The sequence below is a fragment of the Puntigrus tetrazona genome, unplaced genomic scaffold, assembly GCF_018831695.1.
Source record: "Puntigrus tetrazona isolate hp1 unplaced genomic scaffold, ASM1883169v1 S000000657, whole genome shotgun sequence".
NCBI lineage: Eukaryota > Metazoa > Chordata > Actinopteri > Cypriniformes > Cyprinidae > Puntigrus > Puntigrus tetrazona.
In genome coordinates, this window is record NW_025048278.1 from 158211 (window position 1) to 183087 (window position 24877).

The window sequence follows — 24877 nt, forward strand, 5'->3', positions numbered from 1 at the left end:
ATTTTTAGGTAACTGATTCAGTAAAGGGTAAGTGTGGCGTTGTAATCTTAGCTATAACACTCACCGAACACCATTAACACATTTGAGATAGGCCTATATATCCATGTGAGTGGTCGATTAAAAAGATACAAAAACCATGTTTAACATAATTCTAAGCATAGGTGAATCATCTTTTAAATTTCACTATATTTACTATGTTCAGTGTTAACCTATTAAACATTATCTGCTTAAATGAACTGAATTTATTTAACATACAAGACTGATTTGAGTTAAACGATAAATCAATCTTAAAATCTAATGATAATTTCCACAAATATTTAGAGCCTAATTAGTGTGTAGTTTGGTAGTTTAAAGGAAAATATGGAATACTTACCTATAAATCAGGACATCATCCTCTGAACAGTTGTATTGGAGCTGGTACATTTTGACTTTGGGTGCCACTTTGCTTACTGTCCACTTGATGAGAGCAGATACTGCGGTGACCTCTGACACTGAAACTACCTGTTCTGGTTGGACTTTGGTCTCCCCTTTACTGGTTTTAGTGGAGCTGGTGATGTCAGATAGCCTGGACTTTGGCTGAGATGTACGGTTAGTACCATTACTTAGGTGGGGAAGTTGGATTATGGAGAGCTCAATTGAGGCTGTTGATTCTCCTGCTGCATTTGCAGCAATGCATGTGAAGGTCCCATAATCCTTAGAGGTGGTGACCATAATGTCTAAAGTGCCATTTTCATACACTGTAGCCCTGGATGAGTTACTAATTAGTCGATCATCCGGAGCAACCCAGTGTATGAGAGGCATTGGGTCACCCACCGCCTTGCAGCGTAAACTGGCCGTCTGTCCCTCCAGGACCAAAAGCTTATGGGTATGTTGGGTAATTAACGGTGGTTCACAAACAAACTCCTCCTCCCGCACATACCAGAAGTAGCGACCTTTCAGACTAGGAGGGGAGGCGCATGTTTCCATATCGTCTTCCCGTTCTAAACGGCGCAACCAAAGAATCTCACAGTTACAGTGAAGAGGATTTCCACCAAAGCTTAGAGACAAGACCGGGGCAAACGGTGTACTAAGAATGCTGCTGCTCTGTGACCGAGCAAAAATGGGATCTGGCGGAAGCTTCTGGAGACGGTTTGACGTAAGGTCCAGCCTCGCCAGCTTTTCAAGATCAGTGAAAGTGCCTTCAGCTATATGGTTGATGAGGTTGTGGTCCAGACTTAGCTGGTGTAGGTTAAGCATTTTGCGAACGGCCTCCCAGGGTATGCCTCGCAGGTTGTTGTAGGAGAGGTCTAGGTCCTCCAAGGTGAGGAGCAGATCATCGAAAGCTTCTTTGGAGATACGAGTCAGTTGGTTATTGTTTAGGATGAGGTGTTGTAAGTTCACTAAGCCTCGCAGGACATCTGGTCCAAGCTCTGTTAACCGGTTACTGTCCAGGTGCAGCGAACGCAGGGTTTCAAGATCCACAAAGGAGAAGGGCTGGATGAAGCTGATGGTGTTTCTTGACAGTGTGAGGTCCACAAGGCCCGTCATGTTGGTGAAGTCCTGCTGGGTAATTTTGATAATGTAGTTTCCTCCCAGGCGTAACTCCACAGTTCTTCTGTCAATGTCAGGGGGCACAAACAGCAGACCTTTAGATGGGCACAGTGTGCCCAAAGACTCTGATAGGTTCTGACAAACACAATATTTAGGGCAGGCGGTGGTCATCATCACTGCACTTCCCAGGAGAAGAAGGCTGCAGAGCACTTTGGCCATGGTAAATCACAAGCAGGGACCTGGATAGACAACAAGAGAAAAACAATGGTCAGTCCTTTAAGGCCATACAAACAACAAATAAATTATTGCCTCTGCAAGGGCTATCTGATAAAAATAGTCCTCCTTTTAAGCAAATTTTGGTCCTACAAACCAGCTTAGGCTATTAGAGGCTCTTTTTACAATCCTAATACTCCTGTCAGTGCACTGAGAAGATACTGAGGTGTAAAATATGTTTTATAGTTGCCGGAAGCAAGAGTGTTTGATGCTATGTTCGTACAGTATGTCAATTGTGCAGTAGGCTCCATATCTCTGACACATGAACGAATGACTGCGCTTGCCCTCAGACGACAGCCCATAATTCCTGTAGACATTTGTATCATCAATTCCAAATATACTAAAAACTTAAATCAATTTTAATCAGTGCTCTGCCAGACTGATTCTCTAATGGTAGGACAGGGTTGGTGGAACTGTTTTAGGTGCCTGCAAGAAGGAGAAGGGGTGATTTTCATTTCCAGGCAAGAATTAAAGGATAATAATTTTCTCAGCTGGCAGCACTCATACAATGAATCATCATTGCCTCATCAATACCTTAAATTTATATATTCTAAGATTCTATAAATCCCAGTACACAGAGCTCTGGATTAAAAAAAATAAAAAAACAGCTTATGAGTTTTCAAATACATCTTGCCTGTGCATATATCAATATAGCTTTAAGGTGAAAGCATGCAGATCTGAGTATTTGTAGAAAACAGGGAGTTGGGTGACTGACATTGGAAGCTAGACTGCAACTCATCTCAGAAAATCAGCAAGATTTGTACGAAGCGTAATATTGTGATTACCCTAACCATGTAATCAAAACTGTCTGCAACAAAATAAATAAATTGTTGCATACAGGAGATGGATATTTCATTGGCAATTTGACAGACATGCAATCAGCTTTTGGTAATGCCAGATATTTATGCCAGGGCTACATTTTGCTAGAAAGCAAATAGCTGAATTATCATAATATGTCAAGCAATTCTCTCTCTCTCAGCTACTACAAAAACCCTGAAGACTACTAACACATTAGCAAACAATTACTACTGTTTTTAAAGTCTGGAGAAAAGCAATATTTAAAATTGTACAAATGTTCTTATATGTGGACATAACCCAGTAGGACATTTCCCAGTAAGATTAAATTTTTTCTCTAATCTATAGTAATTTCACACTGAAACAGAAATCTCTTGCAGTGAATGAAAACTGGGTTTGACTTTATGTTGATGGTCCCTTATGAACATTGTGACACTTACTTTGCACCTACATGTCAACCTACTATATTTAAATAGTAGACTGGTAGTCAGTAGAATGTCTGTGGGTAAATCATCACAATAAAGAGTTAGCAGATAATAATCAGAAAGTCTACTTATACTCTAATGAAAATTAGTTGACAATCAAAATAAAGTGTTACTGAAAATTGTGATGTGTTTTAAATAAGAACATACTTTCTTTACTTTACTTCTGAGCATGTTCCACAATTATTCATTTTCATTATTTCATTCTCAGGTAATCAGATTTTTACTATTTTATAAAAGAGCAACAATGCTCTTGTGTTATGTGTTGTTAACAACATATACAATGTCATGAACCCATTTCCTCTTTTGCTCCCTTCAATTTCTTCTCTATTTTACTGTAGAATAAAAAAGGCCATAAATAAACAACAGAAGAAATATGTATAAGGATGTACAAAAATCCAAAAACACAAATTGTTCTAGCATATGTAAACAGTGCAGAAAAACATAGGCATTTGCAACATTTCATTAGTGTTTTGTTGGTTGGAATTTATGGGCACCCCATATTCAATTCAATAAAATAGACCCTATGCAGAATAAAACTTCATTTCAATGTTCATTCAGGACTCAAACTGCATAGCAGTGTAAAGTTATAAGGAGTGCTCTCAGGACAAGGGGATATTTGTCATTTTTGACAGCTAAAACCTGATTAGGCTGAATACAGCTGAAGCTTGCCCTTTAGCAGGCCTGTATTTCTGAGGTAAGTTTCCTGCATTACCAATTCTCTCATAACTGCTTGTCAAGCCTCATCTTTATTCATTCCCTTTGCAGTCTGCTAATGGCACAGCCATCAAACACATATAAAACAATTGCTGAGGAACACAGCCCTCAAGAACATTGCACATATCTGCATTTCATCCAAATCAAAAAGACAGAAAAGGACGGAATGGCGGAGTGGAAAGGAATTTGCTTCAATTTATCAAATAAGCCAAACATCTTGGCTCATTTGTTGGAGGGAGTGTTTAAATGAGCTTAGCCTGGTCACTGCTAACTTCAAGCAAATCAACAAAAAGAGATCTAAGGATCAAGAAAAATCATAGAACTCTTTTTTTGTCAGTTCAGCAGACATTAAGGCCAAATAATCATAGCTTTAGCAAATGAAAGCATGTAAGAGCACATCAAAAAGTCTTTTATCAAGCGGAGGAGAAGGTGCCTATGAAACAGCAGGATGTGCAAAACTACAGAGACGGCTAAACATCCAAAGGCAAGGTAAAAGCTTAGCCTTTGCAATCATGCAGTGCTGAAGTGGAAGATGAAGGTAGAGCAGCCATGATATGGAGGGCCATTTACTGGAGATCCAGGGGAGAACTCCCCAGTGCAGATGCCTGATTGGACATGGGCTAACCATTATGACAGTTGGAAGTCAGTTTGACAGCGCTGCTCTGAAATCCTCATGACGTCTGACTGCATGATGAATTCTGCACCTGGCATACTATTTGTGCAATAATTGAAGATTTTTGTGGTTCAGATTTTTTATTTATTTATTTATTTATTTTTTCCTAACAGAACACATCTTCTACTTTATCACACTATTTAAATCGGTCTAGCCGTTCGACCGATGTTCCCCACAGCCCTCCCCTCAGCCCTAACTCATCTGGACAAAAAAGACTCATATGTCAGAATGCTGTTTATAGATTTCAGTTCAGCATTCGACACAATTAGTTCACTTAAGAAATGGTCCAGCCAGGTCTTGTTGAACTTCCTGACCGGGAGACCTCAGGCAGTACGGGTTGGCATCAACACATCCAGCCCAATCACACTGAACCCTGATGTCCCTCAAGGATGTGTGCTGAGCCCCTTCATCCTGCTGATTCACGAATGCACACCATCACACAACTCTAACCTTTTTATTAAGTTTGCAGATGACATGACTGTGGTCTCATTAGCAACAGATATGACACAAATTACGGGAGAGAGGTGAGCCACCTTGTGTGAAGACAACAATCTCTCTCTGAATGTGGAGAAGACAAAGGAGATTGTTGTTGACTTCAGGAGAGTCCACATTCAGCATGCTTCTCTGACCATCTATGGTGTGACTGCCATTTACAGAAGACTGCATAGTCTCCAGGCCAGAACAAACAAACTGGAGAACAGCTTCATACATCAGGCTGTCAGGAATCATAACTCTCTCCCAACACTAACCCATAACCCATAACCCATCCAAGTGCATACACACACAGAAGGGTGTAGTGATCACACACACACACTGAGTATACACACTGCACCTACAATACCCTGATGCTACTGAACTCAAAACCGAACAAGTCCGACTTTCTAACCTTCAAGCCACAACTGTCCCACATAATCATAAGGTTCAACCTTCTGACTTGGCTATTCAAAGTGTGTTAGATCTTACATGTATTGTATTTGTTTCTTTCACACTTTATGCTTGCCAGTTACCCAGATGCTCTCCAACAACACTCTAAAATTGTGCAGAATGAAATCCCAAGTGAAGAAACACATACATTTCTTGTGAAATCAACATGTACAAGCATGCCAAGTTCACAATGCAATCATTCTTTTCACACAATGTCTTGGTCTACTTAAAGTTCAGGCTTCTTCTTGTACATCATAGCAGGTTTATGGAAATCATTTCATTATACAATAAATGCTATGCTGTCTTTTCTTGAAGCACATTTGTTGACAAATTCAATAGCAGAAGTAGAAGAGAGTATAGTATTGAAGAGAAGGTTATTAGACAACGGCCTCCTTCAGTAAAGAAGAAAACTTTAATTTGACTCACAGATGGATTGTATTTGAAACATAACATTATATGTAACGGCATCATTCTTCATAAAAAATGACGATTAAATTAGTATAGCAGACATAGACATGGTGTCAAAATTTAAGGGAAAAAAGTAAAGGTACCTACACAATAACTATGTTTCATTAGGTTTTTGACTTCAGCCACACAAATTGAGGTTATTTTGGTTGAGTTATGACCAGAAAAGCTCCAGGATTGACAGAGGGGGTAATGGACTGCGTTTGGTTTACATGTACTAGCCTCCATTCCACCAGAGATTAATGTCAGAACAATTCAGTGCACTGTTTCCATCAGAGACTTGAAAGCTGGAGGAAGCTTGGTGTTACCTGAGGTAATCTATGCTCAGAAGCTCTGCAGATAATGGGTAATCTTTGTGAAGTATGAGCAAACTACTGTAAGTAGCTTTTGGGGTGAACGTCTTAGTGCAGTGAATACCTTTTCATTCTCCACAGCTCAAAAGTCTTTGGCAGAATTTCACAGTTAGAAATAAGTTTCACATAATTGCATGAATCTACGCTCTCTATGAGACAGCTTTGAACTAGTTGGATTTGCTTGGAAGCTTTTTTGCAGTACTTCTATGTCTCATTTATTAAAAAGCTACACAACACTATAGGCTGTTACTTAGAATTTTACAGCAATACTTCACACAAAACTGAAAATTGTGTAAGAGATAAACTTCTTCTTAATGAAGAAGCTCATTACTTCACATACAGTCGTGGCCAAAAGTAGAAGTGATGAATGCTTCGCTTTTTTCTGGGACTTTTCCAAACTCCCTGAAAACTGCATTTGTTAAACCCTTCTGAAAAAGTGCAATTTTGATAATACCATATTGAGGAACCAATATCAAATCTTACTTTTATAGGCAAGATTATTGAAATGGTTAATTTTTAATCAGCTGAACAACCACTTAAACTCAAATGGATACCTGTACAGTTTTTAATCTGGTTACCGAGTGAATCATAGTACAGAGCTCATAATACAGCACTCATAAAGTTGATACATAATATTCTTTTTAGTTCTGAGTCTGGCAAGATATCAGTGCTGGTACTACTAGATCTTGGTGTTGCGTTTGACACTGTCGATCATAACATACTACTAGAAAGACTGGAAAACTGGGTCTGTCTTTCTGGGATGGTACTCAAATGGTTCAGGTTTTATTTAGAAGAGAGGTTATTATGTGAGCATAGGAGAGCATAACTATAAGTGGACGTTCATGGCATTCAGAGTTCCACAAGGCTTAATTCTTGCACTGCTCTTGTTTAGGCGGTATATGCTCCCACTAATTCAAATAATAAGAAAGAACCAAATTGCCTTAAGAATCTTATCTCCAAACGACTATAGCCCTGTTAGCTCCCTCTGCCAATGCATTGATGAAATTAACAGTTGGATTTGCCAAAACCATCTTTAATTAAACAAAGAATGTGCAAAGTCACTGCATTTGGAAATGAAGATGAAGTTCTCAAAGTGAATGCATACCTTGACTCTAGGGGTCAAGCAAATAAAAATCAAGTCAAGAATCTTGCAGTAATTCTGGAAACAGACCTTAGTTTCAGTAGTCAAAGCATTAACTATCATTTAACATTTAAAAATTTGATGTTTTGTTTCCAATCAAGACTTGTTTATCACTTGTTCCAATCAAAACTTGTTTATGCCTTTATCACCAGCAGGGTGGGTTACTGTCTCCTTACTGGCCTTTCCACAAATATCATTAGAGAGCTGCAGCCCATCCAGAACACTGCTGCTAGGATTCTGACTAGAACCAGAAAATCTGAGCATATTACACCACTCCTCAGGTCATTACACTGGTTTCCAGTAATATTTTGGATTGTTTTTTAAGTGCTTTTACTCATTTATAAATTACTCAATGCACCCAATACATTTTAGATATGCTCACTCATTATAAACCTAACAGAAGACTTAGATCACTAGGATCGAGTAAGTTAGAAATACAGAGGGTTCACACAAAACAAGCGTAGTCTGCTTTTTGCTATTATGCTACCTGCAGTTGGAACCAGCTTCCAGAAGAGATCAGCTAAAACATTAGCTACATTAAAATCCAGAACACATCTGTATAGCTATGTATTTGTCGAATAAGCACTATGCTACGTCTGAACTTATTGCACTGCATTTTTATATTTTAGACTGTTCACATAAATCACATAAGGTTTATCTTCAGTGTTAGAGTTCTTTTTTTTCTGTCCCGCCACAGGACGCATTGACATGTTAACCACCCATATATATATAAGTAATTTTGTAATTGTGTAAGTAATCAACCTGGTCTCAAAAAAAATTTTTCTTCTGTGCACTTTTTATTCAACACTTACTGTACTCTTCAGTGCGAGAAATGTCCATTTTCACTGCCTGAAATGTCCAAGAGAAATGTCCATTGAGTTCCACTAAAACACAGTTTAATACCCTAACCCACATTTTATTATGTTGACAGATATGCTTTGCTGTTTTTTTTGTTTTTTTGTTTGTTTTCTTTTACATTGATTCAATTACAACTTAAGACTGTTCAGAATTTTAATATCTGGGGGCTGTCGCTAAAAGTTAATGCTATATCATGTTGGAAATATGCCCTACACCAAATCCAACCCTAAACCTACCCGATCGTGTGCAAAACTAATATCAAAAGGCAACCATGCCCTTTCAACTTCCTTTTACATACTGTAGATTTAATCCATTTTGTCAAACTATAGTTACATAGTAATCAAACTTGTGTTTTGCAATACCTAAGTGCAACACTGTATGACATGAGCTACCAAGTAAACCTACCACATTTGAAGAGCGACAGATATGAAGGATATGTGTGATGCTATAGTTCAAAATCATCAGTTTTCAAATCTCCCAGCAAATTATTATTATTACAAGTCATAACATTGTATACTTCTAGTAACTGAGTGAAAATTATGCATTATTAATCAAAACTTTGTAAATTTGTTTGAAAATGAATAAAAGGTGTTTTATTGCCTCTAGTGTTCGTTTCTTTTGTAAACTGCACTGATGTACTTGGTATTGGTATGCATTTTGTGTCTTGTGTCACGTTTATGCCATGAGACCAGGTGCAACTTTCAATCTTTTAAACAATGCAACTTTTATTTTTCTACTCAATCACTTTTACTTATATAGCACTTTTAACAATACAGATTGTATCAAAGCACTGTGAAGACTAATGAAAACTTGCCCATGAGAGAGAGCTAAAATAGAATAGTCTCTCTCCTCAGCACTTTCATTTGGTTCTCACAGGTCATTCAAGCAATAAATTCACACACATTGCCGTATATAAATCCATATCCCGGAACTTGACCCATCATATTTTACTCTAAACCACCATTCACTCAAACAGCAAATCCTCATCCCCCCAGACATCTCATCTTTAGCACACTGGCGTTCTATCTCAGCGTCGCCATGCAAATGGTCTTCTTTCCTCTTGCTTTCATTTATTCCCTGTGCCAGCATCTTTCATAACAAGTGCACAACAGAAAAGGTCAGATTTATTAAAAGCCCTCTCTCTATATATTTTCACCCTCCCTCTCTTCTTCTATCAGTGTAGTCACATCCACGGCTGCTAATCATTTTCGCTTTTACACACAAACATCCTGCATCTCCCATTCCTTTGATTAATGTGCAGACGACACAGCGCCATTTTAGTGGGAAGTGATGAAAGCCCTCAAAAGGAAAGCAGAGCACAGCCAAAGGGGAGGGTGACAATGGGTTTATTTCATACTGCGGCCAAATTAATTTTCACAGCAGGATGCGGAGGTTAAAAAATCAGATTGCTTCTCTGCTCGACGACAGGCTAATTAACCTTAGCAGCTTATGTTGTGTCTACGCTACGCTAATCTACAATTTTGTGTTTATTGTTGCTAAAGTGTGCGGCTCATTCACACACAATAAAAAAAAAAAAAAACACTCTATTTGAGTGTGCCTTCGTTCTATAATTTGTTTGTTGATAATGAGATAATGTAACATGGTAGACATTCAGAGCTGATAAAGATTGTGTTTTTCCATTAGCATTGCTATTGTGTGAATTAATGTACATTTTACATTGCTGACAACAAAATGTAATTGTGTAATTATTATCGAATGTGGCATACACACATTCAAATCCCACTCTTTCTCTCTGACTAAATGTAGATCTATTATTGGGTGAATCTTGCCCGAACACTTTATACAAACCTTTTTACTTACAAAAACCATTAATCTCAATTATTAAATATGCACATATTTAATAAGATGGATAGCAGGGAAAATATAAAATAAAATAATAATAAAAATTGTTTACTATTTAAAACACTTTAACTTTAAATGTGCTTAAAGAGTCTAAAGAGTTATTCAAACTGCTTGTTATTGCACACCTACATGTACAAGCCTCATAAAAGTATGTATATTTTGATAACAGGATAAGCAGTAATCTATTTGCTCCCTTCATCAAAAGTAGCTATTCACAGGAGACAAATTTATTAAATATCATGTCCTCTAAAAGTAAAACACAATCATAGGGCTATATGTTTGATATTGTCAAGCCCCTGAAAAAGGGAAGAACTAGCTGTCGAATGTTGTACTCCAGTGACAATTTCCCAGGATGGATTTATTTTTTAATCCACATACATTAAAGTTATGACTACAAAAAGCTTTTCAACCTTTTTTACCTTTTCAAGGTATAGTGGCAAGTTGGCATGCCATCACTCTATATGGGGCAAGTTATCAAAGGGTTAGTTCACCCCAAAATGAAAATTATGTTAACTAACCCTCATGTTGTTCCAAACCTATAAGACCTTTGTACATTTTTGGAACACAAATTGAGAAATGTTGAAATTGGACAGCCATCTGACCCTTCATAGACAGCAACACAACTGAACTGATCCCAGATCCAGAAACGTGGTAAATACATTGGTGCATGTGACATTAGTTGCTAAACGTTTTACAACAGTAAAGAAAAGAAAACAAAAACAACACAATTTACTCAACCATTCTTCTCTGCTGAGTTACGTGTTTTGCCATTTTGGAGAGTATTGCAACTAATATGCATGCTTTAACATATTTGATGTAATCAGATCATTTCAGGAGCTGTGATCATTTCAGTTGTATTGCTATCTATGGTGGGTAAGATTTCTCTCTGTGTTTCAAAGATGAAAGGTCTTACGGGTTTGGAACAACACAAGGGTGAGTAATTAATGACAGAATTTTCATTTTGGGGTGAACTAACCCATTGCTATAGACAACATAGATTTGTGAATTTGGACTTTCGAGTCAAAAATAGTTCCTGACTTATAGCATATGCAACAACTTCCCTGTGAGACATCTAGCCCCGAGTCTCCTCTATTAACATTCATATTTATGACTATTACGAATTCTCCATGCAGTACACAGCACCATATCCACCACATCATTGAGTTTTCCTACAGGAACCGCAGAACCCCTGAAGCATAACAGTGTGAAGATCAGAGGGCAACAGACCTCTTAAGCACAGCAGACATATGCGCATGCATCTGTGAATACTTTTGACAGCGTTCTAACTGTGCATATATAGTACAGAATGAAAAATGGAAACAAACACAGCATGCCCATTTTTATTGCACGGCGCTCTTTCCATTGCCTTTCAAGCAGACAGTCAAGCAGAGAGAGGCATTATCAATGGATCCATGCTCTCGTGTGTTGACAGCTGAATAATGGATCCCAAATTTCAATTTGAGGAGCTAACAACTGTCTTCATTTTCTCCTGTCCTCTTACCATCCAATCCGTAGGCTGATGTGGAAGTAAGACATCTTGCCATGACAGATACGGCTCTTAGGGGACAAATAATCCGTCTCCTTATTGCATTTTGGACAATGACTCCATTTGGTTGCTAATGTGAAGTATAATAAGGCCACTAAACATGAATGAAGAAGTTCCTCTGTGGGAGGTGAACGACAGGTCGCATATAATCACAAAGCCACCCAAATCACTGCAGGAAGTACCACACAGAACAATCAGAGCACTTCTCCTGTATCTGTCCATAAAACTAATACTCGCATAAAAAATTGTTAGCTATGTTTGGAAGCAAATACTAGTGCTTATTGCTTAAAATGCATATCAATTCTAAAAAAATCGAATTAAAACTTATGTGTTGTAATGAGGAGCATAAAGGAGGAGAAAAATATGCACATATGATAGAAACACATTTACCAGGAATTTTTTTTATTTTTATAGTCCAGTTTAGACAACTCTGCTAACAGTAAATAACTCTGCAACTACAAGCCAACTTGCAGTCATTGGCGTATTAGTAAACTGTCCACTTAATATCTTTTAAGATTATTTTGATTGGTCCATAACATGCAACTTATTCTACAAACCCTTAACCTAACCTAACAGTCTATTCCGAGGGTTACATTTAGCTGCATGTAGGTGAGACTTAGTTGACGTGTAGTTTCAAGGTTACTTATAGTATTATGTCTAAAGCGGACTATCAAAATAAAGTGCTTTTGCAAAATGAGATACCTTAGCTGTCCTGAACAGTGGACAAATCACGTTGCATGGTTTCTGAATGTTGTTTTGGTAAATCTGAAATGCCCAAGTCAGTCATTAAAGTGTTTTGATATATACAACCGCATTTATTGCATTTTGTCATGCATATCACTAGAATAGTAGGCATTGGTCCTAATTAAGCAAATATTAATGACTTATTCTACATTAACTTAATAACTGCCTAACTAACTATTAATAAGCAGCTAAAGTGTTACCACAAATGACCTTTATCTTAGTGATAATTGGCACCAGTCTATCAGGAACTTACCATTTTCGTGAACTATCTGTCTTGACCCAGCAGAATTGTCTATTTTACTTTGATGTAGCTAACCTGTATCAAATATCAAAATATCGTATACTTCCTCGCATCATAAATACGGAACCATCTGAAAGAGTTTAACAAGGGACCACTTCTACTGAGAGATGAGAAATGGGCAGGTTCATCTGAGGGAATGATAAGTGTTCACTCCGTCAAGTGGAAGCTACTGCCGTAAGCTATTTTTGAAACAACCCTTTATTTCAGGACACGACTGAAAGCAAAGTCGGTCATCATAATATGAAGGGTTGACAGAACACAGCAGTGCAGATAAAGTTTGTGAATTATGTGATAGCTTGGATGCTTAAATAATTGTAAAAAAAAAAATGTTATGGATTTTCATTACATGGAACGTAACTTCAACTGTTGTTTGGGGGAAGTAGAGTACTTAAGAGAATCAATGAAACGGCACTTTGCAAACAAGGAAACTACCTCAATTTTCACCAATTTCATCGGTAGTGTCAGGCAAAATGTTGATACTTGTAGGAAATAGCTCGTTGTAACAAAACACTACAATTTGGAAAGAACAAAAGTACAACCCAGGTTCTTGGAAAACATCATATAAAAAAATGCATTTGCTGGAACAACAGGAAAAAGCTTGGACAACTATGCCTTAAAGACATCTTTCACAAATGTGTAAATATATATATATATATCTTTTTTTTTCTACACAACTGCTGGACTGAGCCTGTTGGATCATATGTTAGGGTGTTTTGTTTTTGTGTTACCAAGCCATATTAGGTTTGTAGCTGGGACTGTGTCACTGATTACTGAAACTACAACGTAATCTCATGATAATTTGTATGCATTTTACGTAATATGTTGTTCTATAAAACGTACATTTACTTATGTTTTTACAGGCACTAAAATGTACAAAACTGCAGTATTTTCAGCATTTAAACGTACAAAACTGATGTATTGACTACACCTAAAAATAGATCCTTACAACTGCGGCATTTTGTTGTTTTTAGTTGTCATATCAATGACCTTGCTTGCAACTGCATTATTGCACTTTTTACTTAATATGAAATGATAAATGATTGATTTCTGCTGCCCAAAATAGGCCTTTATAATGTTAAACATGACTTAATTTTAAACCCTCAAAATAAACAATAATTTCTGCAATAGTTTACCCTTTACGTTAAAACAACAAAAAAGCATGCACTGACACGAATATCTCAATTTGTATAAAAAGATATGTAAAAATTTTTACGTATTTTAACTGAAAAAAAATGTACCTTTTAAACGTTGAAATACATTTAAATCGTACGTTTTAGCACCAGTTAAACTTACAAAAATGTATGAAAATGTATGTATGTTTTATGCTTGTAAATTTGTCTAAACATGAGATCATGCAATACACCCCTCTCCCTCTCTCCAAAAAAAAAAACAACCCAGCTGTTGAGATAGTCAGCACGGGACTTTTGCATCTTCTTCAGGTTCCGGAGTGGTGCCTAATTGGTGCACTTCTTTAGTGAATTGAATGTTTGTTAGCATTTTATTTAATCTATAGTCTTTACTGTGCTTGATATCAACTAAATGTATCAGCAGTAGTTGTTTCGAATTATGGAAAGTTTATGTCTTTGCACAACATAAACATTGATTTTATGAACTGCATTAAATTAAATGATGTTAAAATGTGATACTCTTGAATGAAAATTTTACTTTTAAATGTTAAATGTTTCATTTCTAAAATGCTTGCCACTTTAAATGTACACTCTAAATGTTTTTTGTTTGTTTGTTTGTTTGTTCTTAACCCAACTAAGTGCTGGGTTCAGCATTTTATTGGCTTTTTTATTAATTTGTTTTACAGAGGTGCTGTGTTATTTTATTTATTTATTAAATGTTTTGTTTTGTTTTGTTTTTAACCCAAAATGCTCAATTTAGCATCTTTATTTTTTTCTGCATACTTTCTGGGGTCATGTTTAATGTTTATTTATTTATTCATTCCTACCCAACCACTGGGTTAAGCCTGTCTCTGATGAAACAACCCAGCTGAGTCAAAATTTGCATAAACTACCTGAGAGAGCAGTTCTCAGCCCTGGCAGTCTGGTGCACTTCTTAAGTGAAATAAAGTTTGTATGCATTTCATTTCATTTATGAAGTCTTTATTGTGCTAGAAATTACATATTTATTTCTCAACATAACATAAGGGTGAGATCGACTAAAAGTGCCAGTGGCAGTCGTTTCGCTAGATGGCAATGCCTTTTGCCTTGCATAACATAAATGGAGATTATTTGTTATAATACTGAAATGTATTAAAATTTCAGCAAATATTGATTACAGTGAATAGTTCAATACACTTGAATTAAAATGCTACTTTATTCTCAAGATGCTTGTTTAACAAATTTAAATGTAATATTGTAAATGATTACATATTATTATTAAATTATTTTTTTGTAATTTTCTTTGTAATCTGTCTATGATCTAGCGTAATAATAAATGTTCTGTTGATTATTGCTGTTACCTCTGTTAATTTTGTGTTTGATTTACGGCCCATTTTAAGCCAGCAATATAATAATTTTTAAACAGTTTAAAACAAGCAAACATGTTGGGTAAAAACATTTACCCCAACTAGCTGGTTCAAAATAACCCAGCATGTGTTCTGTCCAATTTTCGCCAAGCATAGGATTGCCAAATAAAATGAGAAAATGAGGGTTTGAAAATGAGAAATAATTGTTTTTAATCCAGCATTTTTTAGAGTAAAAAACTGCATGAGTCTCATGGACAAGTCGGTGTCCAAGGAGAGGAGTAAAAAGGCTTTTTTTAATTGGTGTTTTGCATCATGCATCAAGTGCATGTAAGTTCAGAAAAATCTATTCAACTGTGGAAATGTATCATGATTTTAAATCCACATTTCACAGTAAATGCAGTGAACTTTAAAATGCATTTAATGCATTTAATATGCTAAGAATTTTTTTCTATAGATCGTTTGACCATTAAACAACATCCTTGAACCAAATGTGATGTTCTTAAAATAAACATATATCTTGGGAATACTTCAAGTAAATATTTTATGCCCAAGGGGTTCAGCTGGGAAAAAAAAAAGATAACCCCTGGTCTACAGTATAATGACAAATCACCAGTATGTGCAATGGTAGAATATCAGTTTTCATGTCCCTTTTTATTTATTAATTTTTTTCTAATGCTTTACCATGGGCTCTAATATGTCACTGCCTATTGACGGCCCACCCTAACCACGTAAGCACATGTACATTGTACGCTGTTAAAGACCATATCCCAGGGGATTTCCTGTCACAGCCGTGCCGCACAAGCACCAGTCTCTACCGCCCACATGCTCAATAGATTTTAGCACAGCGCCATTGATGCAGTCCATAACTCTTTCCCCTCTCCAGGTCCTGCGGGTGGGAAAACCAGGTCCTGCTCTTATCTGAGGCTGCCAGACATCAACCCACCATGAGCATCCCACGCACAGCCTCCAGACATGCCTTGGCATGAAGGGATGGCACCCATATTACAACCGCTGAGAGAGAGAGAGAGTGAAAGCTTGTTGCCTGAGAGGGTTTGAAAATGACAAAAAAAAATACTTTTCCACTCAGTGGAAGACCCCGCTTCTGTAGGAGGAGGAGAGGTTGGTCCACCCCCTACCTTTTGGCTAATCTAATGTGGAGAAATGACATAAAGCCCCCTCATGCTTTGAGAGAGCATGGCACAGTACATTCTTAAATGCTGTGATTTATGGCTGTCACTCCAACTCTACAGTTCCTGTGTATCGACGGTGAAGATGCAGATTTAGGCAGACCAAAGAGTGACTAACACAATACATCACTAACATATAACACTTCTGGCAACACACAATTCACAAGGGGGTGTAACTCAGAAATGAAGGTAAAAAAAAAGCGATTGGGAAGACATAAGCCGAAATATATGTTTTCTCTTTGTCATTAATGATGTGTTGTTCTGATTCAAAATACAATACACAATCCAAAATAAATAGTCATGGCTTTCTCAGCATATATATATATATATATATATATATATATATATATATATATATATATATATATATATATACATTTAGATAGCCTCCTCTTCGTAAGTGTTGAATCTCACAGAACTGAATTTTCCAAAACGTCTTTTTTCCAATCTGCCAAGTCATCCCAAAATTCTTTTCTCCACAGCCAGCCTGCTGTGCATTCCTCCTAGTTCTACTATCATACTGCTAGAAAAGCTAATTAACAACTAACAGAACACCCTTTCAAACATATGAAGCTGAGCTTGTGAGAGAGAGATGAATACAATTTAAAGGAGAAAAAAAAAAAAATTAGAGAAATACAGATGGAAGAAGAGAGAACAGGAGAACAGGCTGGGACAGGCAAGGCTGCAGTGATGTTTATTGGTTAAAGATATAACAACATGCTAAAAGCTTTGCCTTTTGTGACTCCAGACCGAAACTGCTAGGAGAGAAAAGCAATTGCAGTCCCCTCTATGTGGATGGTTCCACAGCACCTCATTGAGACGATCAGAAATGCGATGCTTTCAACCAAGGGTCTCAGCCTCCTGCTCCTTAATTGAAGCTGTGTACATACAAAACACGTTTGGCATCTACAGCAGCAGCACTTGTTCATTTGCGAGCCCCATGTATTTACGTCGCAGAATTTGTTTGTTTATGCAAAGATGGGCAGACCCAAGGGAACTATGTTATATAATTAACACTGCAGATGCTTGAAGACACAGAATCCAGTAATAAGGGACAAACAATCCATAGATTTGCATGTTGTGCTGCGCGTGGTTTTTTATAATCAACAAGCTTGTGAGAAAGACCGTCAGCACTGTACAAAAGGTACATTCTGGCTCATTCTAGATTCAAGGCCTAATTCCTTGCATGCTACAGTAGCAAATACTTAAAGCAGTAGCAAAAATGCAGATGGTCTCAAGATAATCACTGGCCACATCGGGGCTAAAGGCCCCCCACTGATTTAATTCACTCTAAATAAGAACGAATACACCAGCCCAATCCTAAACATCTGTCTCTGCACATCAAAACTGTCCTTATTTATCCAAGAGGTCATCGCTCTTCGTCAGGTACTGGTAAAATATGTTCATCAATATATAAGCAATATATTTTCAATATAAACTAAATTCTGGGACCTATACATAACAGTCTTTTCTGGTCCTTGAACGTGATTGGCTGAAAGGTTTGTGTCACTCCACTTGCAGCATTTCTTACAGCAAGTGTCATGGCGAATGCCTAAAACCATTGTATTTCCACACTTCTTGTGTCATGGCATATTTTATAGTTTATGTTTTTTAGCTAAATAATAAATACATTAGATTCAGGTAACACGCTTAGTCAGTCTTTCTCATTATAATGTACTATAATAGGATATGCTTTTAATGAAGCAACTCAGTGTTCCTCTTTTCAAAGTAGTGAGTGAGCTTTGAATCCGTGGTGGAAGGAAGTAGTTTAGCACTCAGAAGAGTCGTTTTAACCCTTAAATTGAATACCCCCTTCCTCCATATATTTATTTATTTTTATTTTTTTTGTATTTCTTAAGTTAGTATTCCTCAATCTATTCATTATAACAATATAACAAGAGAAAAAGTAAAATATAAAATAATGCCTGTTTTCTTAAAAAAAATGTATAGGGTAGCTTATTGCATATTGTTTCTTATTTATTTACACATTTGTGCCATTAAACTGTTGTTTAAATGCAAGATCACACTTGTAGCCATTTGATATCGCTCTTTATCAGCATGGAAGTGCAGTCATTGTTCTTTAAACTAGCAAAATATGATAACAAAATATAATTAATTATATATTTATTCTGAAAACTATAAAGGTTATTGGCTTTGATGTATATATATATATATATATATATATATATATATATATATATATATATATATATATATATATATATATATGCATTTTATTAATAGTAATAATAATTTGCAAAAGAATAGTTATATAGTTTATATTATCTCATTATTAATAACAATTAATAATATTAATAAAATCAGCACATTTACGTTTTATTCCCTGACAACTGCAATGCAGTAAAAACCGCAGAGAGATAAAACATGCGTATGACAAAAACTAACATGCAATATAACCACAGTATATATGTCATATTATGAACAACCCTATGTAATGTCAATTGTACAAAGCCCACATACTCTGTCACAAAAATAGCAGGCTTAAGCAGGCCTATGTTCTAAAAAGATGTTACATGAATATATTCATAGAGAGCATTGTGCTTAGAAGAAGCCTATAAAAGGCTGACACACCAAGTGCACACTCAGAAAGCCAGCGTGCCCTGTTTTCAGCAGAAAGGAAAACTTTAGTCTCTAAGCCTTGCATGTAACCAAGAGTAACCCCTGTTTTATTGGAGTTCAGTGTCAGCAAACAAAGGTTCCCGCAAAAGACACTGGGCGGCAACCGTGGCATTTCTGGTGCATTAGTTTCACACTGACGCTTTTGTCACACTGATTCCCCGGGATAGAAAACTTATGCAGCTTTCAGTAGATCAATGCTGCTCCTCCTGGGGAATTTTTGCATTGTGTGCACTGCTGTGGAAAAAAAAAAAAAAATCAGTGGTGGCCTACTTTTGTGATTGTTCTTTCCCGAGTTGTTTAACTGATGAGTGCTCTATTGGAGAGGAATTAAAATGGAGGGAATTGTTTTCTCTGTGAGTGATTAATTACCACGGAAATAATTATCCCACAAAAACAGAGCAATCTCAAAGTAATAAGAGACAATACCCTGTTGTGGTATGACTAAGGACTTTTGGTTGCTCTAAGAGGAAGCTAAAGGTGATTAAAATAAATAAATAAATAATATAATATATATATATATATATATATATATATATATATATATATATATATATATATATATATATATATATATATATATATTTAAATTGAAACACTGCAGCATTGCCTTTGAAAATTATGACACCGGGAAAATATCCTGCCCTTTGAAAAAAATTTACAAAAACCAGCCAATAAATAGCCAATAAATGATTGCAACTCTGATTAACTTTACTGCTTACATCTCAAAATGTTTCTTGTAAACTGACATAATAACTGCATAAATACTTCTTAGTTAGTACACAACATATGATGAACCATAAAAATGAACTTTGAATGCCCATGAATACAACATTGTCTTCTATGTAATGGTACATGGGGTCTACTCTTCTTCTAATTTTTTAATGCCGTTGGTTGCTATAAAACTACAGAACATTTCAATAAATTTAAACACAGTGTTCACTTGATGTATTTGCATAACAAACAGGGAATGCTTTTTAACCAATGCATAAGCTGGTACTGTACACTATGTCCCAGTCTTGAGTACAGGCACAGTAAGTTGTAGTTCTGTTCTCTGCTTGTTTTATTTACAAGGATGAATTCTCTGCATTCTTCCCATTCCTCTAGTGTACTAGGATGAGTCTTCTATAAAATATGAATGAAAATGTCGAAATGGTCACCATGGGGGCCATAACACAATAACATAAATAAAGCAAACTCCTCAACACAATAACAGTGTTAACTTAATGTTTCCGCGCTGTTAAATAATAATATAAAAGCAATCTTTATTTATTGCGGTGCAGCTGATGGAATTTATGGCTACAAGTTTAATGTGATGTCACCATTGGAAAGGACTATGAACTTTCTAGAGGGAGAATCCTGCCTTGAACAACCTGGGGTTAAGTGCCTTGCTCAAGGCTACAATTGTGATGGCTCCTGACCCACAATCCCCAGAGATATGCAATGGTTCAGTTTGTTAAGAAAAAAGAGCAGTCGCTGGATTCCTGTAAGTGATTTGGTATAACATGACTTACAATGGAAGTACGGACCACAAGCCAAGAAAGAATTCTTTGGCTAATGAGGGTGAAAAAAAAAGTAAAATCCCATTTAAAAAATTAACAGAACTGGATAAATGGAAAGAACATTTCCTGGTGTTCCTGAGAAGTGGAGCACTCTGTACAACAACTAAGTGATGTGTATTGGTATTTATATAGATTTTGCTTTGTGCTTACTCACAGACACCTTTCAAGTCATTCAGGTTGACTGGTTCTAGCGTCTTGCATCAGTCTACTACTAGCTGGTGATTTTTTTTCATTCTACTTAGAGCTTTTCATACGTACAGTACTTAAAAATGCATTCATTATTTACCATGTTTGACAGGAGTTTCCAGAATGACTGTTAATACCTACCTGGTCTCAAGGCATAAATGTACATTGGTGTACTTTTTAGCAAGACACAAAATGAATACATATCAGTTCAGTTTCGAAAAGAAATTAATAAAGCATAGTTTTTGCACAATTACTTGAAGAATATCATGTTATGGCTTCAAAACAATGTTAATATGGTGGGATATTAATAGTGGTGGTTTTGAATGTTAGCATCACACATATCCAGCTTCATATCTATGGGTTTTAATAGACGGTAGGTTTGTTTGGTAGCTTAGAGGTAGAGCTCCGGTTCAAATCCTGTGTCACTATGGTTTGACAAAACAGTTCACTTCTGTGTAAAGGGAGGATGAAGTGGCACGGTTACATCTACAAATGCATTTTATATCAATTTTGTATTTGTGAACACTACGGGTAGATTCAGGGTTGGATTTGGTGTATATTTCCAATATGATAGAGCATTAACTTTTAGCCACAGTATATTGATATTTCAATTCTAAACCACTGCAATACATAGCTACATCAACGTAATACAATCTGCCGCATATTTAAATCTGTGTTTAGCTGCACTCAGTGGACATCTATCTTTGAAACTGGGGTGAAATGTGCAGTAAGGCTTGTTGCCCAAAACGTGCACAGTGGTACATATTTTTATGGGACCAGATTGGTTAATACATCTGTGGAGCATATCTCAAAAGCATCGTAAGTCAACTATGGTAACACAAGACTTATAGTTACCAACATAGTTCAACAAATTAGATTTTGTTGAGTTCGCTGAACTTGAGCATATGAACTATAATACTCCTTATTTAATACATTTCAAATACAGTTTAGTATATTTATTTTTCATTAGAGTAATATCACATTAAATGCAATCTCAAATCAATTAAATAGTAGAAAAATAAATATGTGATCATGTTATGGCAATTTTAGGATAACAGTCATGTTCCTTTTTCTACTGATGCATTGTACTATGGTGGATAAGCAGTGAATTGCATTGTTTCATAACAAATTTACCCACGTTAAATCATACTATATTAAGACTTTATTTTATGCTTGTTTGAAGTTATTTTGCCTGGTAGACCAAAATAGCCATTGTGTTCACTAGCAAAAACCTAGGTAGTGACACTCATTGACTCAATTTTCTGATGAAATTCAGATTTTTTTTTTCCAATTTTTTATTTAATTTGGTAATCATTTAAAAAGGCTAGTTTATGTGATTGAACATGTGAAAACACATATCTCTAAAAAATGTTAACCACTTGTAGGGATTTTTTTTCTGATAAATTTTGAGTCCTTGAGGTTGTATGTGCACAGGTATTATTTATTTTAAGAAGTTGTTGCTGATGGTACTGCAGCTTTAAATCAGAAACGTTCTTTGGAGAAAAATGCATTTATTCTTTTAGCCTTTGATTCTTTAGCACATTTCTAAATCCCCAGTGCAGGTTTAGGTTAGGGAGTGTCAGCTATAAATATGCCACTGAGTTTTTCAGTAGCCAGGTGCTATCTGTCGGCAATAACCTTATGTTTCTCTGTAGCTCCCACATGTATCTTAGGTTTTTTTTTTTTGGATTCGCTGAAGTGATAAAAATGTATACGGTAAGTTACTTTGGATAAAAGTGTCTGTCAAGAGTAAAATTGTATTCACAGTCACAGCGATATGTATCTGTATTAAGTTGTTTTCAGTGCACTGAGAATTAAAGATTAGATAAATGCAAAATGCATCTATATATTAAAACTGAAGACTTGTGTTGACTCTTTGCTTAACACAACCATTCATTCCAAGTTTCCAATGAAAGTTTAACCAGTGAAGGACATAGCTGACCAAATGCAAGTGCAGGTGAGGAACCAAATGACATGTGAATCCCTTTAGGGAATATGACTGGTGGCCTATAAGTGACAGCTGTCATACAACACTGACTTCTCAGCCTCCCAAAATCTTCTTCAGCCTGCTTAGAACAATGCTGACCTAGGTTTTAGCGACAGGCCCGTGTAATAAACTAACAAGTACATTATGCTGTGTCAAACCACAAAATAGCTACAGAGATGTGCAACAAATGTTTTGGATAAGGCGCAAAAATAATATCCAAAACACATTAAAGTATGCCAGAGAGGGCATAAAGAAGTTGTCTACATTCTTATTTAATATCCACAGATCTTTTCATCTTCACGGATAAGAATTGGGTGAATTGTTGCCATCTGCTTTACACTTCTAATTGGTTGACCTTTATATAGTGATAAAAACGGACTGGCATTGTCAAACTTCTGGATGAAGATCAATTCACTGTCATTGTAGATCAGTTTAAATTTGGAGAAAATTAGGATTTGAGGTTTGTAGTTCAAGCCTGTTAAGCTCTGAAGCTATCGCTGCACTAGAGGGTTACGCTTTATTTTGATACAGTTTAGACATCAACTATAAGCAATTTTCTAATTACATGTCAACTAATTCTCATTAATTTGCAACTACATGTCTATTAACTCTGAGAGTAGACCGCTATGGTAGGTTTAGGGTTAGTAGGGTTGACATACCGTATGCCTGCAAAATGTCTCATAGTCATTATGTTGTCTGATGTGGACCCATCAAATTAAAGTGTTACAATATATTAAGCAAACAGTCAACTAATACTCTACTGACTGCTAGTTGACATGTAGTTGCCAAGTCAGTGCAATGTCGAAAGCAGACTATCAAAATAAAGTGTTACCCACCAGAATACTACAAAAAGCTGATCAAATTACGTTGTAGAATGCTTATGAAGTTCTAACAGATAGATTTCTCTAGCTATTATACACAGTAGATGTCCAGCCATTTAGAGTTTACAAAACTCTAAAGAACTTCTTGTTTCTTCTCTGCTGATAAACTCAGTGTAACACATCTGTTCTGACACTGTTTGTGCCTACACAAGCTAATTTGCAACAGGGAAGTTGAAGAATGTATTCTTGGAAGAATAAACATGAAAGGTTTAGCTGCTGATGAAAGTATTTTTTCGTTTAGATCTAAAGGCCTCTTTGTAGGTATGTTCATACTTTTGAGAAAGTCTGTGTTATTTTCCCTGAGGATGTGCATGTTGTCGTCAGGACAGATCTGTCATAGCATAAAGCTTTGTTGCTTCTGGTAGTTTAGAGTGGCGACACAAACCGAGAACAACAAACAATTCCCAATTTAATTTTGATAGGTATACACAAAGTAGACTCCATGCCCTGGGAGTAAAAATATATGTTGTGGCATTGAATATCCTGAAGTGAAATGCAAGAATCTTATCATTAAAATAGATCGTAAAAGAACTGAAATCATACAAGAACACTGACAACATCTCTGATTATGCAATAACCATCCCCTGAACTGAAAGAACAGAGTAAAATATCCAACACAGTTATTTCAGTCTCAATGAATATTCAACAGACCTTTTTCTGACAGATGACAGGAGGAAAAAAAAAGTGGAGAAGCCACTGTGTCACATTTTCTCACGCTTTGTGCACTTCAATAATGTGTCGTGTTACATTATTACCAAAAAACTACCATGACATGATGCGCGGACTGACTAAGAATACAAAAGTGTCCTTTTGTGCTTTTGGTCTCTTTTCCTGTTATACAGTAAAAAGACCAGGGACAATTGTAGCACTTTCTGTTATAAATACCAAAGTACAAATACCATCTTTTGGTACAAGAACCATTAATATATGCCAAATGTAAGTGCAGTTCTAAGCAGATTAGATTATAATTTGGAATTTAATAGAAAACTAGTGTGATAATCACCCCTGCAATGTGGGTGATTATAACTGCAGCTAGAAGCAATTGTACTACTTGAATAAACTGTTAACCCGTAATAAGAGCACATATCAAAGTAATAAAATTACTGCTTTAATACATTTAAATGGCACAGATAATATTATTGAGTAATTTTCACCTTACTAATTATTTTAGCTGTCAGAAATTTACTTAAAGCACTTTAAGAAATTGGTTAAATATATTCAATTCAGTTAGGATGATGAAAAATGTTGGAAATTTCTCAGAAACGTAAACCTTTTCCATTCTTTTTCACAAGCAACAGA

The 24877-nt window shown here is 36.1% G+C and overlaps 1 protein-coding gene across 1 annotated transcript in view; it reads right to left on the bottom strand.

Moving 5' to 3' along the window:
- Nucleotides 1-24877, bottom strand: part of LOC122334861 (leucine-rich repeat and fibronectin type-III domain-containing protein 2) — a 112556-nt gene that overhangs the window by 12749 nt on the left and 74930 nt on the right. Inside the window, exon 4 of the mRNA XM_043232744.1 lies at nucleotides 374-1769. Within this exon, the coding sequence (XP_043088679.1) occupies nucleotides 374-1749 (1376 nt within the window). The 5' untranslated portion in view covers nucleotides 1750-1769. The remainder of the gene's footprint in view (nucleotides 1-373; nucleotides 1770-24877) is intronic.